Source organism: Ixodes scapularis, unplaced genomic scaffold (assembly GCF_016920785.2).
Source record: "Ixodes scapularis isolate PalLabHiFi unplaced genomic scaffold, ASM1692078v2 PGA_scaffold13__105_contigs__length_92229423, whole genome shotgun sequence".
In the NCBI taxonomy this organism is placed as follows: domain Eukaryota; kingdom Metazoa; phylum Arthropoda; class Arachnida; order Ixodida; family Ixodidae; genus Ixodes; species Ixodes scapularis.
Genome location: NW_024609839.1, coordinates 60,842,490 through 60,863,393, shown reverse-complemented (window position 1 = coordinate 60,863,393; position 20,904 = coordinate 60,842,490). Strand labels below are relative to the sequence as shown.

The window sequence follows — 20,904 nt, the reverse complement described above, 5'->3', positions numbered from 1 at the left end:
CGCTAAGTAGGCGCCGTCCTAGAGTGTGACGACGTTCCATTGAGGTATAGGAGGCCGTTCAAAGGCTTTCATTATCCTATAGACAACACTATACCGTCATCGACAACTTAAGAAACGGAGGGCGTGGTCAGCCCCGTGCATCTCATTATCGCTCCTCAGCCAATGAGATTGCGGCATTTTCTGATAAGAAAGCCGAGGAGCCAATCAGAAAGTAAGAGTCGTGAACATAATACACCAACTCATGTTTACAAACAAACCGGAGCGCCCCTAGCGGACGCCACCGGCGCCGCGCATGCGCGATGGGGGTGTGGGCAAGAAGCTCGCCGTCGCCCATAAACAAACCATCGAAATGCGATGTTATCGGCGTCGGTGCGAGTCCCCCTGCCCTTTTTCGCGTTTGAATTGTTGGTTCTACGTCTTCCTGGCGATGTCTGTATCTTGAGCGGCGTCAGCGAAATTACCGAGGCTCGTTACACCGCAAAACTTCGCGTGAATAATGTGACACGCGGCGATTCATTCCGCATGGACGCCGCAGATTGTACCCTAAAGCCTGATTCGCATGATGAGATTTGGCTCAGAATTTTCAGTCGCGACGCCGCTCGGGCTGCAAAAGCGTGAACCGTAGCTGAGATGGTCGACGACGATACTGAAAATCGCAAGCAGAATCGGACCAACTGAATTAGGCATAACAACAAGGCGGTGTTGGTCACTGGTAACAATGACCAACATCTCCTTGTATCTACTGTTTACATCAAGCCTGCTTACCAACCTTCAAATTGAAGTCTTTTGAGGCCTGCACTCACTTCTTATCGCAAGTACCGGGCCAACGTTTGGTCTACGAACCGGCGTCGTCTAAGAGAGCAGACGACAAGCAGAAACGTTTGAAAGAGCAGACGACAATTCGAACAATCAGGCGGCCGTTTGAACTTGAAGACGCACTGAACGTAGTCCACAGGTGGTCCGCGCAACTTGACAGTTTTCTGGCGTTCATGTTGAAACAAAACAAATAAATCTGATGACCACAAGTATCCGTGAATTCAACCCAAAGTGCTTCCCGCCCAAGCAATCGTTGTCCGACGGCATCTGCTTTTTCCGTTTCACAGCACATATCCAGATTCTCGGACGAACCGAGCACGTGAAAACTGACCTTCAAACCTGTCTCGACACTTTTGGTACGGCCCCAGTAGCGGCGTTTTGACGAGAAGGCAGGTTTTTGTCTGGTTCCTTTCAAAACAACGCAGGAATACACGTCTGGCATGGGGACTTCTGCCCACAGCCCCAGACCGGAAGTGCGACCGACGCGCCACCACCGCGCCGTGACGTCACAGAGATGAGTTGGTGTATAGATCACGCCCCGGGCTTCTTCAGCTGTCTGCGCCTATTGTACGGTGTTGCCTATGCAGGTATACGGGTTAACCGCTCTGTACTGTTATCCGGGTATCCGCCTGAAGCGCACCGTCTAAGTTCTGCGGAACGTGCGCTCAATATGTTTTTTTTTTTTTTTTCTTTTCCCGTTGTTTGCAGCCATGAAAGCGGCACTGCTGATCCAGCGCTGGTACCGGCGCTACCTGGCGCGCCAGGAGATCCGCAAGCGGTGCTCCTGGAACATCTTCCAGAGCCTCGAGTACGCCGGGGAACAGGATCAGATCAAGGTATTCGGTCTCTCCCTCAGTCTCACGCCGATCGCTTGTCCCGACCGCACCGACCTCTGCTGACACCGATCAGCGTAGCCAAGATCCTGCCTCATGGCCATTCGAGCTCAGGTCCCAAGTTACCGCAGAGCAGACAAGGTCGCGCATGTGAACGGAAATGCGGGACAAAAGCTCCCAGAAAGCTCCATACACGCAGTGATTGGCGGTTTCCTCCTCTCCTTACGCCTCCTTTCCAGCGTTCGTTCTGCTAAAGTGGAGAGAGTGGAGGGCTTTGTTGGATGAGCTTGTCCTGCTATTTTTATTTACTCTCATGCAAGCGATGAACGCTTCCGAAAAGCATGGCGGTCTAGTTGTGTGGATGTGCCGGGTTGGTTTGTTTGTTTGTTGTTCTCTTTGTTTCGAAGAAGGGGGAAAGATGGGATAGAGAAGGAAACAGAAGAACTGAAAATGACGATATGGAGATAAAACTGACGTTTAAATGGAAATAATAAGCAAAACGAAAAATGTGAAGGACAGAGGCGTGAGACATAAACATCTGTTTATCGGTAGCGATTTCCCGTTTGTGCCTTTTACGTGCGCCACTTTTGGATTATATCTGAAAGGTATCAACACACGAAATGCTTGAAATAACATGGAAAAAGTTGTTATTTGTTCTTCGGAATGAAAGTTGCGAATTTAAACGATACGTTTTACCCGAACGTTTGTGCACGAATACAGCACCAAATTCTGAATAAAGGCGCAACGAACGTCGAGAATGGTGTTTGCGACTCCGAGCTATGTTTAACCGTACGGAGATGCAATTAACATATAAATAACACGGTGCTTCAGAACCTTCGAAGGATGTCGCGAATGTACGATCGATATTTCAAATTGCACAGCAGAGAGTGATCACACCGGAATCAATAACCGTTTGTCGGCGCGCGAGAATGGTGAATGTTGTAGAGTCGCTCTGGTTTAATGTACTGAAACGGAGTATAATCTATGACAGCGAACGGCGCCAACCAAAGCCCTTTCAACCGATGCCTGACGCTCTATACCTGGCAGCTAATTAGTTCTAAGCGTCGGTAAACATGGTGCAATGACGTTTGCAGAGGGTCTCGAAACACGCTTCTAATTGATGGTAATTGGTGCGAACATCTACACGCCGGTCAAAATGAAAAAAAGAAAAAGAAATAGCGTTAATTAAACTTATAAATTGAAGGTGGTGAGACTTCATTACAGAAAACCACCAGTTAAGTGATTAACTTGTCAGAGACATGCGCCGCACTTCTTTCTGGACGTGGTCGCCTTAATGTTTGAGACTCCTTAACGAAGCCGCAGAAGTAGTTAGTTCTTCACAGATGTCCGGAGGCATTAAAAAGGGTTCTGTCTAGTAGAGAACGTCTCTATTGGAACGTCAACTGCAGGAACTCTACATATGTCCCATGATGAGGAACTTAAAAGTTTATAGTAAATAACTCTACAGATATATGGTAAGTAACACTTCACATGTCAAATGGTAAAGAACTCTGCAAATGTCTTATGATAAGCAAATCTACAAATTTCTATAGTAAGAACCTCTAAAGACGTCTTATGGTAAAGAACTTCGCTTGCCTATAGTATAGAGCCCTAAAGATGTCCTATGGTGAAGAGACTCTTTACCATGGGACATATTTAGAGTTCCCTACTTAGGCATATGCAAAGTTCTTTACCATCGGACATCTTTAGAGTTCCTTACCGTAGGACATGTTTAGAGTGCCTTATCATAGGACATCTGCATAGAGTTCCATAACATAGGACACCTGCACTGTTACTTTTCATATTACATCTGCTGACTTCTTTACCATAGGACATCTTTAGAGCTCTTTTTAAAGAATTCAGTAGATGTAGTATGGAAAGTAACAGTGCGCATGCCCTATGGTATGAAACAATGATAAGGCACTCTAAATATGTCCTATGGTATGGAACTCTAAAGATGTCCGATGGTAAAGAACTCTGCAGATGTCCTTGGACATAGAGAAAGTGACATCGGGGCCATGCTCCAGGGCCTAGAAGTCTCTAAACCCCGGTCCGTGGGCCAGATTTGGCTCGCGGAGGTCTTCCGACCGACCCGCGGCTCGCCACGGTCTTTCCAATGAACCGTCGTAAAAAGATATGCGCCTAAATAAACAGCGCCGCGACGCGCTCCAAGTGCGCAAAAAAAAAAAAATATATATATATAGTACCAGAAAAAAACGAAAGAAACTGCGTCGTGACGGGGTCTTTCGGCATTGTTGAACATTGTAATCACCAGCATTACCATTCTTAGTTTCCGGCTTCATGTCTGTTAAATTCCTTTGCGTTATCATGTACTTTGTCAGCATTAGTTGTATCCTTCTCATTAGCCACTTTTCACAGCGCAAATGTGCCGAAGTTTTCAGGCGCTTTGATTTATGCCTGGTGAGCTTTCGCGGTCACAATTGTGGTGTAACGCCATAATTAGCAACATACTAAATTTCAAATTGAGTTATATGTATTCGTCCAACTGAGGGCTTTTTAAAACTTAGTCTAACATTTATTTCTCTATTTAAATTCTTGGCCAAGTGTATTCATTGAGTTTTTCCTCGTTTATAGTCACTATTTTTCTTACCAGCCCTCGATGATGCGACAGACGCCTACTCCGGTCCCTTAGCCAGAAAGTTTGGGGCGGTGAATTACAGGAGGGCATCGCAGACGAATCTGCGTTGTCAAGGGACTCAGACGACAAACGTCACTGTCGCCTATTTTTCCGAGTCACTTCTCGACAGAATGCCGAATGAAAGCCGAGATGATTTAAATCGCGATTTATATCAAAATTCTAATCGCGATTTAAAGCATGATTTCAATCTCGCTTTTAATTAGAAAATTTTTACTAAGATGATTTAAATCGAACCTTTCCAGCAAAAATAATCACGAAACTAGTTTTTACGTGACACGTTCATTGGCTAGGTGTTCGGCACTTCGTGAAGCTCAGATAAAACCGTGGCCGCGAGGCTCGACACTGATTGGTCGGCGGGCGGAAGAGGAGTAGTGAAGTGCTGGACGCTGATTGGTCAACGAGGGGGAAATGTATTTAGCCAGGGGGGTAGGCGAAGAGGAGATCGGCCGCATTTCCGCACTGAGGGAGAGAAGCTCGCCAGTATGGAATTCGGCTCTGGATGATCGCCAGTTTTATCCGGCCGATCTGCGGTAGTATCGCTTCGTTCTATGAACAAGTATCAAGTGTACACATGGAGCGCCTTAAACTAACTGATGAAGAGCGCTGTGAACGTAGGCGTTTGGCGGTTGGAAGCTCAGAGTGTCGCTAAACGTTTGCGATGGTAGAACACTTCACGTATGCAACACAATTGCCTAGAAATTTAGCATATATATCCATATATATGTATTGTTTTTAGAGTTGGTTTATTATTTGTTGCTTGTTATGCGCATTTGGTTTGTGCTGAAAAAAATTCAAGGAAGAAAGATTTATATCAGGTTGAGCATGCGCAAAAAGCGGTGCCGTTTTGAGGAAATCGGATTATTGAGCCTGCTTCCTACCTGCCACTTTGTTTGTTAGTCACGCAATGTATTACTGCAAGCAAATCAGAACGCAAAAAGCAAAAACAAAAACACACACACACACAAAAAAAACGCATTTCCACGTGGTGAATGATGTTGATCGGGGCGAAGCTCTGTTGGTGGTGCTTGTCTGCGTAGACGCTGAGCCGCAGCATGCCGGGCCTTTCGTTTGTTTTCATCCATGTCAGGCTGCGGTCAAATGCTCAAATGCGTATATAACCACGTTCGATACCACACATTCTCTTTCTGACATGGATGAAAACGAACGAAAGGCTCGGCATGCTGCGGCTCATCGTCTACGCAGACAAGCACCACCAACAGAGCTTCGCCCCAATCAACTCATTCACCACGTAAAGATGCGTTTTTTTTTTGTTTTTTTTTTGGTTTTTTTGCTTTACACGAGCACGGGAGCACGTTCTCACGTTCTCGTAAGCACGTGAGCGCGTGAGCTCACGAGCAGGAGCACGTCCACCCGACGGCGGACGGACATACGGACATCGCAAGCCCCTAAGGAGCTTCGCCCCTAAAAACACGAGAACTACATAAGTATGGCCTTGCTGCAAGCAAGCCACACTAACGCGAAAGAAAAATAAAATGCTTTAGCCAACTAAAAAAAAATTAAGTTGGTTTAGTGTTTTTATGGCGACTTTTACATCAATAAAAGTTGTTAATTAAATTGTGTTTTTTATTTACAGTAATAATTCGGTAGTGATAATAACTTGAATGTAATCATTGGAGGAGATTTAAATATTAATATGCTACTTGATACTACGCCTAGATCTGAATTTGAAATATTACTTACAACGTATGGATACGCTAATATAATAACTCGACCAACAAGAATTACAGTGCACAGGGAAACTCTTATTGACCTTTTTATTACAAACATTGATCACGTATGTCTGAAAGGTGGTATACTTACCACCCATATAAGCGATCACCTACCTATATTCCTATGCGTAAATGATAGTCTTTCTCACAAAAAAAAAATGCAGAGCCATTTAGGCACTTTCAGCATATCACCCCTTATAATCTGGATATGTTTCGTAATGATATTGAAAATGCTGACTGGAACAATGTTTTTGCTGCAACAGACTCTGATGTAGCTTACGATACGTTCCTAGAAAGTTTTAAACGCCTCTATATAAAACATTTTCCTTACAAAAAAAACTAAAAAATCACGTAGAATTCGGAAAACATGGATTACTCCAAGTCTTTTATCGAAAATTAATGGAAAAAACAAGTTATTCCAAAGATTTAACAAATCAAGAAATCAAGATGATTTGACAAAGTTTAAAGCTTATCGCAACCAGTTAACGAAGGAACTAAGAACCGCTAGGGAACGGTATTATCACAATAGTTTTAGATCTTCAGTATTGATGTTATTTGGAAAAAAGTAAATTCAATTAGAAAAAATAATTAGAACCATGACAACATAGATAGATTGCATATTAACGGTGAAGAAGTTAAAGATACTGCTTTAGTTAATGTATTTAATGTTTACTTTGTAGATCTAGTTTCTCCACCTTACGATGATAAGGCTTGCGAGTATATTAAATATAAAAACTTAAATTCAATATTCTCGGATCCCGTTAGCGATTCCGAGGTCTTTAATGTATTTATGAACTTAAATAATACATGCAGTAGAGATGCGGATGATATCCAAATTAGACCCGTAAAATATGTATTAGACTTAGTCGTGCATTGTTTAACTTGTATATTTAACTTGTGTTTATCTGCAGGTATATTTCCAAAACGTATGCAGATTGCCAAAGTTTCTGTACTGCATAAGAAAGGTGATAAGAATGACATTAATAACTATAGACCGGCTTCAATACTTCCCGTGTTTTCAAAAGGGCTTGAAAAACTTATTCATGTAAGACTGCCCAACTTTTTCGACAAGTATCAACTCATTACAAGGTCGCAGTTTGGATTCCAAAAACATTGTTCTACGGAACTTGCCTTACTTGATGAAAAAGAATTTATCTTACGCAACTTAGAGGACAAGAAACTTGTTTTGGGGGTTTATATTGATTTTACTAAAGCTTTCGATTATTTAAACCACGAATTGTTATTACAAAAACTCGAATTTTATGGTGTTCGGGGGCAAGCCTTGCATCTACTACGGTCCTATCTCGAAAATCAGAAACAATATGTGTGTTGTGGTAACTTTTGTTCTAATATAAAACAAATTTTCTCAGGGGTACCACAGGGAAGAATTTTAGGGCCATTTATTTTTAATGTCTATGTAAATGATATAGTAAATATTGACCAGTCTATTAAAATTGTAATGTATGCAGACGATACAACACTTCTTTATGCTGCTGATAATGTAGAAGAGCTCGTGTCAAAAATTAATTTAGTATTAGATAAAATATCATCATGGACCGACAGGAACGCTCTAAAAATAAATAATAGCAAAACTAAAGCTGTTATATTTCGGACAAAACATAAAGCTATTCCATCAATATGTAGGATAACCTTAAACTCGGTTGACATCGAATCGGTAGAGGATTTTAAAACACTTGGTGTAGTATTTTCTCATAATACGACCTGGGAACATCATATTGCGTATCTAAATAAAAAGTTATCTAATGTTGTAGGGCTGATATGCCGGCACCTCTTGTTAAGCTATTGTTATATAAATCGTTATTTTATTCTCATTTGAATTACTGTTCTTTAGTCTGGAGCACAACTACAATAACAAACTTAGAGAAAGTACACTTAATTCAAAAAAGAATGCTAAGAACTATTGCAAACGCACCATATTTGTCTCATACAAAAAACTTATTCAAAATTTATAATATACTTAATATCAAAAATATTTATAGCTATAGACTATCCCCAAGGCTTAAAAAAGAATTGCAACATAACACCTCTTCCTTGGTAACATTGTCAAATTTACAGAAACATGTTTTAACGTATCAAACTCGTAACCCCGATTATTGGCAAATACCAACGTGTCGATTGAATGTTGGCAAAGAAATGTTAGCCTACCGAGTCCCAAGACTTCTCAATTCATTAATTTTACACAATATTGATATAGATAAATTGAGTTTAAATGAATTGCGTACTGTCATGCATAGCTGTCATGTAGTCTACTGATATTTGGTTTTGTATATCTTCGATGTTTTATCTCTATGTTCTCGGTAAGTTGTTAATAATTTCTTTTCATGTCCATGTATTTGTTTCTGTTATGTAAACGTAGATTTTGTACATTGATATGCTTTGAAGATTAACAAGGTATTTGTTATCTGTTAAATGTGCTTATTCTTTGATTGAATGCCTTTGTATTTTATTATGTTCCCTCTCACTGCTGCTGAATGTAACTGCGGCAGAGAGCTTGTCAAGCCGTCTATCGCGGCTTTTATTCTCGGCCCCATCATTACCTGTAATGGGAAATGAAAATAAAGCTTATTATTATTATTATTATTATTATTATTATTATTATTATTAGGCATTTTATTACTGATCGGGCTGATTTATCAATCAATCCGCAATGTCTGAAAACACGTGTTGTGATAAGGGGTCTTTATTTTCTGAATACAGTGATTTAAATAAAATTATTCTGATTTAAATAAAACAAATTTGATAAACTTCATTTTTTAAAAGCTTTTTTTTTTCTTTTTTTTTTCTTTTTTTTTTTGCTATTAGAGCGGTTTAAGTTCGCTGAGCTCTCTTACTTTTGCTTCTTACGAGCTCCAAATTCGCTTCAAGATCACCTCCAAATTTCTACGTATATATGCAACAAATCATTGTTTTTGAACAAACGTGTTTTCGCTCACATCAACTAAGGGCATCTGCCCGCGTGCGCATACGGGCATGCTTGCATCTGCACACGGCCCGTTGCTCAGCCAACACCACCGCTTTATTTATAAAATAGGTTTCGATTTATTCATTTATTTATTATGTGGTACCCTCAGGTTCTCGAGGAATATTACGTCATACGACAACATCATAAAAGACAAAACTCTAAAAATAAAAAAAATAAGCGAAAACTTAACAACAATATTATTTTATTAAGAAACGAGGAAGCAGACGACAGTTCTACTAATGAACAGTTTGAATTAAAAGCGAGGAGTTCAACGCATCACTCCGTGTGGAAAATTCGCGAATCTTTCGAATATTATTTACTCGGCGAGAAATCTACTGGGGCGCTAGGATATATATCTAGATTTGACAATTCCAGTGTTACCATAATATATAGGTTGCGTAAAAACTTCAGACGTCAACATTTTCGCCTATGTCGCTATGGGTTTCCACTCCAACGATGGCTCCGTTTCAGAGGTGGTTTCACGTAAATTGTAGTTATTCATCACATATACCTTGCGGCTCGATTTTGAATTCGGTCTCGGGGTCAAAGTTTTCCGGCGTTTCAGAAGAATTGAATACCGCCAATGCCGCTGGCAGAAAAAGTTCGACAAGTACGACAACGTGGGCGGTTGATTGCACTCTGTCGTTGTTCCACGTAGATATAAAGGAAAGAGACCACGACATCGAACCGGAGGAAGTGCCTCCACGCTGAAGGGAAGATTCCTCGTGATTACGGAGTTGTTGCGGGCTACGTAAAACGACAGGAAAGCAAAAACGAACGCCGCCCTGCTTCGGAGGAGAAATGTCGAGATATCTGGAACACCGGAAAGCACTGTAGCCGCTGGTGCGACGCGTACCCGAAGGGCAAACACATCGTCGGCGTGCATTCGCGAGATCCAAGCGAATCTCGAACGCGAGCGCGCGAGCCACGCGACCGGAAAGAGGACGACACGAAAATGAAGGATATTTTTCCGGAAGACACGGTCTTGGCTCACAGCCCGCGTATGCAGACGCAGCAGCCTTGCCAAAAGCCGAAGCCGAATCCAGAGCCTAAAGTGGGCCGTCTCGCGGAATGCGCGCGTCCACTTTCCCTGTCCGCGTAAACCTAAACAACGATCACAGAAAAAAAGAAAAAAAAAAGGGAATCAGAGAAGTTATGTATGTACATGGTCTCCCCCTAAAAAAAGAAATTTAGTGGGTTTTCTTTTTTTTTTTTCTTTTTTGAAAAACAAGTTACGCGTCGCCGTACTCCCAGTCTACGCCCAAAGGTAGCGCTAGCGGTCCGTACCACATGTCAAAGTTTTATAACTAACTGTTACCTTCTTTGAAGGTTTTAAGTGCTTTTCTTTAAAAAAAAAAAAATATTTCGACGGGAAAATGGTGGCCAACGACGCCCTCGAATTCGTGAAAATGAATGGCGTGAAGTATACCGCGGTAACGGGCCCCCTTTTCACTTTGGAAGATGCAGAAAATCATTTAGAACTTGGTTGGGGGGTGCTGCGAGGGGGCCGGACATAGTTCGCAGGTTACCTGCGAGGGCCAAGTGAGAAAACGGCGGCACGGGGCAAACTTTGGCCAATGGGCGGAGCAAAGGCCGCCGCCAGCGCCGAATACTGCCCCCGCGGTTAGAGCGTAATCTAAAAGTGCGACGCAGCGTCGACCAATCAGCAGACCGCGACGTGACAAAACTGGAAACTACATTCAAAGCGTGAAATAAAAAAAAATTGGGTTTGTGTGTGTGTTTATACAGCCTAGAACTTGGTCTGCCTCAGAGGGGCGACGAGTCTCCCAGCTGTAGATGAGAAATTTAGCCAGTGCGGTACAAACCGCTAACCTGGGGTCTTTAACGTGCATCACGCAGTAGTGATACACGACCGCACGCCGGTACGATGCTCATCCAGATCGAAACGGGCAGGGGTGGGGCTCGAACCCAGGATCCCTGGGTTCTGCAGCGCGAGCTTTCGCTCCACGTGCTCCGAGCTGGTGTGCGCTAGACCACTCGGCCACCGATCTTTTTTTTTTTTTTTTCTTTAATGCATGGAAATTTTTACAAGTGACATAACATGTTGATACTTATGCGTATATACAGTTATAGGACATTCATTTTCACACCTTATTTACATACCAATGTCACACACACACACCTTATATATGGCATCTTATACATGTGGCCAGTGGATGTGATAAATTGAGACAGAAATTGCGTCGACGAGTGTAACACAATGGTCACAGAAGGATATATCGTCAATAGAGCATTCAGAAATCTGGGAGACCCAGACATGCATCGAACAGGGCAAACCACTCTGGTTGACTAAGAGGTGAAGCGTATACGCTCCTCACTTGCGCTACCAGTTCTAGAAAAAGAGATTTTGTCGTACGGGGTTTCTCTGCGTGTCTGTCGATCATGCGACATTTCCATAGACTATGAAGTCCCAACAGAGCGAACATGTCGTACGGGATGGTTTCGTTCTCAGCGAACGGGAGGAAGCGGAGACTGTAGTCATTAAGAATTAGATCTTTCTTCAGCGTGCGTTGTAGAACATTCCAAAACAAAAACGCGTCGTTGCAATAAATAAAACAGTGCTCTATGGTCTCTGGCTTGTTACAGAGTCTGCAATTAACAGTCCACGGTACAAATATTCCTTTTTCCTGGAGGTAAGTTTTTACTGGTAGGGTTGATGTATGCAATTTGAAGAAGAACGTCTTGGTTGAGGGAGGCACGCCCATTTTCTTGACTCTTTTGAGAACATCATTGATGGGTTCTAGCGTGAAACGGGTACGATAGAGTGGTAGTGAAAACAAGCTTTCCGTAATATTCCTTGACAGTGTCTTCCTGGACACGCTAAACAAATATTCCAATGAAAACCGTGTTTTCAGGAAATTTAAGGTATCGACAACTTCCTTTAAAAATCCCCAGGGCCTATTTTTCGACGTTTCGCCCGTTGAAACAACAAGATAACTTAAACTCTCAGCAAGGCGTGATTGGAGTATGACTCTAAGGAACTCGTGATTAGCATTTTTAAAGAAAAAGAATCTCGACACTAACTGGCGGACAAATATGTGACACAGTCCTAAACCACCGGATTCGAGAGGGAGGAATAGGTTGTCCCTTTTAACACGTTCCCACGTTGAGCACCATATCAAAGTGGCGAATATTCTATGGAATTTTTGGATGTCTGTTCGAGCGCAATGAAGCACTTGAAGAACGTACATAAGCTTTGAAGCGAGGAATATATTACAGACACTTGCTCTAGTAAAGATGGAAATATCTCTACCCTTCCACGCATCAGCCTTCCTTTTCAGTGTGGTGGCAAGGGTGGACCAGTACGTCGAGCTACTACGAATTTGTGAGAGCGGTACTCCAAGATATGTGATCGGACTCTGATTCCACTCTATCCCTGCAAAAAAACGAGGTTTTGTGGCCCAGCAACCGCACCAGAATCCGTTGCATTTGGATGGATTCACTGAAGCCCCAGTGACTGCGCAGTAACGCGCTGTTTGATCAAGCGCTTTCTCGACACTCTTCTTGTCAACGCAAAAAAATCCAACATCGTCTGCGTATGCGAGGACTTTTACCTCGACATTTTCCACAGAGTACCCACGAATACATTCTATTTTCAGGATGCTGAGGCATAAGGGCTCTAAATACAATGCAAAGAGGAGGGGAGATAGAGGGCAGCCCTGCCTTACGGAAGATTTGATCTTAATTTCATCAGAAAGTGTGTTATTGATTTTCAGTCTTGTCGAACGATGCATGTAGCAAAGTCGAATACCTTCCAAAAGCGTCTCTCCCAGGTTTACGTGCTCAAGAAGGGCAAATAGAAATGAATGACTCACGCGGTCAAAGGCTTTTGTAAGGTCTATTTGTACAAGTGCAACCTGGCCATTACTGTCTGACACAGACTCTAGGACGGAACGGGCAACATGTACGTTCGTTTGAATAGATCTGCCCCGTATGCCACAAGTTTGGTGTTCACCTACCAGCTTTTCTATTACGCACTGAAGTCTTTCATTGAGAACTTTAGCGTAGATCTTATAATCGACGTTGCAGAGTGATATTGGTCTGTAGTTTTCCATCTTTTTAAGCATTTCAGGATCTTTTGTTTTTGGCAGCAATACCGTGTGTCCACGGTAAAATGAAGGGGGAAGAGTTTTCTGAATGTAGGATTCTTCAAATATAGCGAGTAAAACAGGAGATATAATATCTTGGAACTTTTTGTAAAATTCACCGCTTAGTCCGTCGGGTCCTGGTGTTTTCCCACTTGGGAGAGATTTAATGGCGGCCTTAATTTCGTTTAATGTTATGGGGCCTTCAATTAAAAGGCGATCTTCCTCGTCAAGTTTTGGCATCTCTGTTAGTAGCTGTTCGATCTCAGTCTTGTCTTTTGTGGGTATTACTGTTCCAAATATATTTGTATAGAATTGGTGAAAAGATTTGACTATCTCAGTTGCGTCGGTGAGTATCAAACCATCTTTGTTAATTTCTACTATTTCCTTTGACAGCGCGTTACGTCTTTCGTCATCCAAAGATCTTTTGGTAGGTTGTTCGCCGAGGAGAAAGCGTTTCTTCCGCGAGCGAATTAATGCTCCGCGGTACCTTTCGGTTTCATACTTTTGAAGCTGGGCTCGTACTATGTTAACATCGTCGCTGTACGCGCCTGGGTTTAAGCATTCAAGCTCGTGAAGGGTTACTAAATTTTTAAAAAGGTCGCGCTGCTGTTGTTTGTTTATATATGATGCAATTGTAGCGCGTTCGATTGCGATGTTTTTTGCTTCTTGTTTGAAACTATCCCATTTTGCAAAGATGTGCATGTCAATGTTTTGCAATGTATTCGACAAAAGTAAGGAGATGTTAGTTGAAAATTGCTCATCACTTAGAAGCCTCAGGTTGAGCTTCCAGTGTTCCCACTGCTGATGAACACCTCGGAGTCTGCGCGGCCCAAAGCAGACTGATACCAGGCAGTGATCAGAAAAGAAAACTGGTTTGACTTGGTAATTGCTCATTGAGTTGATTATATCACCTGAGACATATATTCTGTCTAATCGTGCGTGAGATGTTCCTTGGAAATGGGTGGAGCGTATCGATTCACCTTTTTTATAAGCTACATCAACAAGGTTATGGTCTTGAAGCGTGCTCCGTAGAGCGGCGGCACTTCCGTCATACCTAGTTTGTGACACCGATCGGTCGTCTGCACTGCAAACGCAGTTAAAATCTCCCATCGCAACTGTTGTTCTATTTGTGTCGAAAAGAGGCGAAACTAGTTCATAGAATGATGTTCTTTCTCTAGGGGTATTTGGAGCATACAGGCAGATAAAGCGCCAATTTATCTGCCTAAAACAAATGTCGCAGGAAATAAGCCGCCCTTCCAGGTCATTTAGAATGGAAACTGATGATAACTCAAGCTGTTTACGAAAAAAAAGAAAACATCCGGCGGAGACTCCTTTGGCTTGGCTAACGCAGATTTCGTAATCCTTAAGAAAAGGTTCTAATGCGCCCGCGATGCCTTCATCTGTAGATAATTTTGTCTCCTGTATTGCCGCAACGTCCACTTTCTCTTTTTTGAAAAGACGCAACAGCTGAAACTGCTTCCTTCTAGACCCTAAACCTCTTACATTTAGCGTCAGAATATGTAATGGAAGGGCGGGATGTATCAGGACATTTTAGGTGTTGTTCTCTGTACCCTTGAGGTTCCCCAGTAGCTTGGAGTATGGCTTGTGCCGCACCCCTGCCGGCTGGCGGTCTTTCTTGGACCTCTTGGAAGGGAGCTCGTCGGCAGAGGAACTTTTGGTCGGGAGGGGCGTTGAGGTTCCTTCTGGTTCATCGGATGGTCTCGATGTCTCAGAGGCAGGTACGATGGTGGCGGGTTCCACGTCTACCTCGTCATGCTCTTCGTCACACTCTGTATCCACTTCGCCGACAATCGTTGACTCTGATGATGAGGATGACGCGCCGTCCTCGTCAGGCGGAGGTAGCTCCGAGGGGCCCCAGGGTCATCCTTGCATTCGTTGATGGCAGGTGCTGCTCTTGGGTGCTCCTGCTCCACGAACTTTTCGATCGTTGATGCCGGTGGTGTGTGCCCCGATGCGTCAAGGACCTCCGTGACATCCATAAGCGGCTCGCTCTGTTCTTCGGCCTCCTGGGTTCTTGGTCCAAGGAGCTTACTTGCATACGTTGTGACGCAAGTATCAGTCGTGTGTCCGTACCGTCCACATTTAAAGCAGCGGGGGGTCTTGCACTGGCGGCGAACATGCCCCACTCTGTTACACCTGAGGCATAGAGGTGGGCGGCCTGGCACGAGTAGGAGGCACTGGCATCCAAAAATCTTCAGGAGATGTGGCACCTTCTCAATCGTGATGTCGTCGTGAAGTGTGATGTTCACTTCTCTGTTTAAAGTGTCCATATGTTCCATGCCGGGGCATCTCCATTTCTCCCGGCTCATGCTCCGCACGGTTCCGTAGGCCTGCAGGGCCTCAGCGACGCGTCGGTCTTCAAGATGGTCTGGTAGCCAAATTATTTTTATCTTGATGTCGCGAGTGTCTGGGTCTATAACCAGACATTTTCGTCCTTTCACGAGAAGTTCTCTTTGTTGACACAGCTTCGCTTTCGCGAGCGCGTTTGTGCAGGTGACCATCCAAAAGTGACTCATTTGGTATTGTCCGGTTGCCTTTACATCTTGGAGATCTATTACGTCTCTGAGGGCGTCGCGAAAGTCTGGCGCTGAGTAAGGCCTAGCGCTTATGTCTGCATGCAGGAATACGGAGTTTAAAATCAGGTTGCCTGTTGGAAAACGGGGAACGATTACCTTGTAGTCGGTTGTACTGTTGTCAGACGATACGGGGTTAACTCGGTCAGTGGCCGATACGGTGTTTCCACCAGACATCATATTCCTTGCTGCCGTTCCGAACGGCTTCTTCTTCCTCCCCCTCGGCCACCGATCCCCCCAAGCGTGAAATAGAAGCATTCAATCTCAGCGGCTCGGTGACAGTTTAGCTCTGGGCCGTCTTGTACCCCTGTTATACCCTTGTTACACGGGCACACCTAACTGCAGTTACGCTAAATTACAATTAGCGCACAATACTTGCGGACAACATTCTGCGGCTATGCAGTCAAAGCTATGGGCGAACGTGCGCTTGAGCATCTTGAGCACCCATCAAAGCAGTGCACGCGCTCTCTTCACTTCTTTTGAAATAGCTGTCCGAGGGTATAGTGCGGCATCTGTGCTGCCACGTAACCGCAGTTCAAGCTGAGTTAACCGCGGTTAAGTGTGCCCGTGTAACAGGGGTATTACACGGGCACGCTTAACTGCGGTTAACTCAGCTTAAGTGAGGTAAGGCAAAGTGAAAGCCTCCTGCTCCATTCGTTGCTGACTAACGCGCCCGATATTGCAGCTACAACGACATATTAGTTCCAAAGCGTGCGGCGCTCACTCACCGGGGCACCGCCATGTTTCCCCGCATCCCTACCGAGCCAGTCACGTGACTTCAAAATCCTTCTCCTAGGTACTACGGCTAACTTTAGCCGCGGTTAGCGCTTCGAGCAAACGGGCCCAGATCGTCCAACCGCGAGACAGTAGATCCTTTGTATCTTGCGTTGTGCGATCTCTTTCCGGGAGGCCACAAGCTTTTCAGTCTGATAACAGATACAGTTCTGAAACATTGTAATAGATTCAGACCATTTTCTTCCTTTTTGAGGTAAAAGGGGGAAAGGGGGGGGGGGGGGGGGGAGCACGGTGTATGTCAGTCGGCTTGGTAGCACGGTATACTTCCATCTTGCAGCGTGTTTCCCTCTGCTGCGTCAAGTCCCCACCAGAAGCACACGGACGCGACAGGTATGTTTAGGGGGTGGAAGTATGCACTTTACGAGCACTCGACACCCAAGCGAAACACGCCGGAGCACTCGACTGTGAACGCATGTTTCGCGAAAGACGGTTGCTGCGCATGTTCGGAACTAGTTCCACAGCGCAGCAGACAAAGAATGGCAGACCGCAGAAGTCGTATATTAAGCTTTCACATCTCCTTATAAACCGATTATGCAAAGAAAAAAAAAGAAAAACAAGAAGACGAGCGTAGTCACCATGCACCAATCCAGAACGCGGGATGGGTTTGGTGCACGCACAGTGTTGGCCACGCGATTTCTTTGCGTACGCGAAGCTTTTGCGTATTTACGCGACTCTGAACCTCGCTGTTAAGCCGCGTTACCACCGCTATTACATCGTACGAAAAGACAATGTGCAAGCATTGTCTGGAACGTATATCTTCCTCGTACGACAGCCATGTCACATTAATTATACAATCCTCGAAAAAAGAAAACGGAGACGACGGACGAAGAAGGGAACAAACGCAAAACGTCTCAAAACGCAGCTCAAACACGTTTCGTGCTCGTCCCCTTCGTCCGGCGTCTCCATGTTTTTTTTTTTTTTTTCTTTTTCAAAAATCTGTAACATATAATTAGCTCCGCCCGTCTACTTACTCTTTCTTAATCTAAAACCTGTTTGCAGATGCATGTTCGAAGCATCCAAATGTACGAAGAAAACCTGCTTCGAAGATGCTTGGGGCATTGTGCGTAGATTTGATTTTTCTCGTCGTGTCTGTGCGGAACAACGCGATAAAAGCAATAACGAAAACGGCTTGACACAACGAGATTTCACGATTTAATTAAACGTTGTACACGAGCAATGCGGCACCGGCTTTAGCGTGCCACGATGTCTCGCGTTGCGTCAGTCTAATCAGGCCCACGAGAACACCGCCAGCTGCCCATCGACTGCAGTGGATGGCAGCAGCTGTGATGCTCCAGAAAATACGAGGAAAATATATAACTGTCAAACCAAAGCTTACAAAAAAAAAAAGAAAAACACTCACCCCGCTTCAAAGTTCAAGATAGATTTCATTTTTTTTTTTTTGCAACAAATTTCTCTTTTTAAAGTATCCGTCTCGAAGCATAGATGCGTCAGGGTTGTTGGCGTTTTGTTGCTTGTTATTGTTCTTTATTTGTGTCGTATACTTTTTCTCGTATTCTTTCGCACGAGCTGAACAAACGCTCTTCGAAGACTATTCAAGTATACCTTTTTCACTGCGCCCGATAGGATCAGAGCGGCACAGGGGAGTTTCTATTGTCCCGTCCTCCAGCGTGAACTCCCTATACACCTTTCCAAAAAAACACTCGGCCCCAGGGGCAACAAACCGTTTTCCCGCCCAGTCACTGAGTTTGAGGCTAGATTCTCACCGGCGTCCCTCCTAACCCTAACCGAGTGGACTGTGATTTCAATAGGCGCAGCCTGCGGAGGCGCAGTTTCAAACGCTGCTGGCGGCTAAATTCTCGTCTTTTCCCGCTATATTTTGTGTTTCGTGGTACATGTATTTTCCCGAGGGCATTGAGAAAGCATTGTACCACATTTGAAAAAAAACAAATAATAAAAAAAAAGCTTAACTATTTTTGTTGGGTACGCGCGCGACAGAACAAATGCGACCGGAATGTATAGTTCTAGTTATTTGTGTGTTTTTCTTACGTTAAGTTTTGACGGCGCCGCGGGATTCGCCGCATGTGAAACGACCCCCCCAAAGCACTTTGCTGTCAAAACTAAATTACAACACAAGAGGGCCGAAAGACATGCATTTTTCACGCTCACAAGTAACGTGTTTACCGATGGACGGGACACGGACGTACAATGGACCTTTTCCTAGAAGCGTTCTGCGCAAGCGCGAGCGCCCGATGCCAAGCGGCGGAAGTCGGAACGAAAAATCGAGGAAATTTGGAAGGAGGCTGTATATCAGCGAGTAGAACACGTAACTTCAGCCTATATATAATTGTGTTACACAAAAAAAGAACGTCGACGGAAAGGAAAACACGACGTTTGGGTGGACGGCACGATGCCCCTCTTTAAAGTCGCGTTGGGCAGGCGCCGCTGCTCAGAGAGCGAAGAAACTGGTAGCGTAGCTCCCATTATCGATTGGTAGCGCAGGTAGGTCACTTCCTCGATCTTTAGTTCGTGCAGCCACCGCCTGGTGCCGTCGGTATGTGGAAAAGGTCCATTGAGGAAGTGTTAACATTCGAACAATATATCGTACGTACCACACGATGCAGCGTTATCCGAAAAGAATTTATTTGAGAAAGGTCTCAGATAACACATGTCACAGTCGACGACAGCCACATCTTGACGATTGGACGGAATCCGAGATGACTTCGTTTTGGGGCACATTTTGGGGAGAGCTTCCTTTTTTTTTTTTTTTACAACCGCACCAAGGCAAAGGAACGAACACGCCTGACCCGTTTCCCATCCCACGCCGGACTAAAGTCTACACCAGCGGCGACATCGAGAGAAGGCTCGACTTCGGAAACCAGCGGTGGGCATTGAATCAAAATTAACTGTTGGGCTAGTTGGCTACACATTGTATAAAAATTGGTGTTTGCGCTTTTGAATTTTTATACAATGGTAGGCATTGGTAGTATCCCTGCTTCGCCCTTATCAAGCGACGAGTTGAGAACGCTAACACTTGCGCCTTTTAGGCACTCCTGCAGAAGCACGATGCGAGACGTCGCATACTGCGGGCGTCGCGTATAGTTGCGTCACCAAGTGTTGCGTCCCTCGCGTCACCGCGTTCACAGCGTCTCAGCCGCGACTGCGTCGACCGCGTAGGCTTCCCGTTTCAAGCGTTTCTGGCTTCAGCCGCGACTGCATCGATGATCGACCGCGTAAGGCTTCGTGTTTCAGGCGGCGGCGGGCGCCATGTTTACCTTGCCACAGCGGCGCGAGTGACGTCATGTCACGTGACAATTCACAAACCACTAAAACAACTGGTTTCGGTTTGGAGCGGAAGTGACGTCATGTCACGTGACACTTAAAAAAAGCGATAAAACATCTGGTTTCGTTTTGGAGCGGAAGTGACGTCATGTCACGTGACACTTAACAAAGCAATCAAACATCTGGTTTCGTTTTGGAGCGGAAGTGACGTCATGTCACGTGACATGACAAATTGCTTTGGCCGAAGTGACGTCATGTCACGTGACAAGGGGGCGTGGCCAGGTGCTGTACGGGATATGGTTCGCAACCCGGACAACTATTTTTGGAGAGGACTAAGGAATCTACGCGGATTATCTGTAGGAGGGGGGGGGGGGGGGGGGAGAACAATGTTCGCAAAATCGCGTCGAGGGTCGTTCGACGTCCTTCACCTCCTTCGTTTCCCGTGAATGTCCAGCAGAAAAGCTTGAATGACAGGCACTTACCAGCCTTATTTCTCACAGTGGAAGATCACACAGAAAGGGTACGCGGCACGCATAAAAAAAATTAAGTGGAAACGTTTTAGAGGGGCGAGAAAACGTCGAATGCAGAACCGCAAAAACGTAGGTAGAGAACCGCGCTGAGCGGGTCCTCGCAGTCCAAGAAAGTGGCGAAAAATTTCTAGTTGATAGAGTTCACGAGAGTCGCACCAGCCGCATCGGCATCAGCAACATGGCGGCGGCCTAGGAGTGATTTTTGGAAAGGTGTATACGGAGCGCAAGCTCGTCCGCTTCTTGCACAGGGGTTGCGATGACGTCAGAACGCCGAGCTCTTATTGGCTGATGGAAACAAAAATAGTGAATAGACCTCGAGCCATCTAGCATTGAGGTCTACGTGCACTATTCGTTCAATCAGAGCCAATCACAGCTCGGCGTCGTTCTGACGTCGCCGCCAATCCTGCGCAAGAAGCAGACGACTTGCTCTCCCCGTGGCTTCGATGGAGCGATCGGCGTTTTTACGAGTCTCGAGCGTGCACGGGCAGCCGAAGCACGGCGGAAGGCAAAGAGCGCGTACTGGAAGTCGGAAGACTAGAGCAACGTTTCGTGTACGCACGAGTACGACCAACTTGCCAGAAACAAACATGTTTGCGATCAATCGAAACTTCGACA

The 20,904-nt window shown here is 44.8% G+C and overlaps 1 protein-coding gene across 1 annotated transcript in view; it reads left to right on the top strand.

Moving 5' to 3' along the window:
• The first annotated feature begins 1,330 nt into the window (after positions 1 to 1,330).
• Positions 1,331 to 20,904, top strand: part of LOC8027243 (serine/threonine-protein phosphatase with EF-hands 2) — a 111,737-nt gene continuing 92,163 nt past the window's right edge. Inside the window, exons 1-2 of the mRNA XM_042289655.1 lie at positions 1,331 to 1,403; positions 1,525 to 1,652. Of these exons, the coding sequence (XP_042145589.1) occupies positions 1,331 to 1,403; positions 1,525 to 1,652 (201 nt within the window). The remainder of the gene's footprint in view (positions 1,404 to 1,524; positions 1,653 to 20,904) is intronic.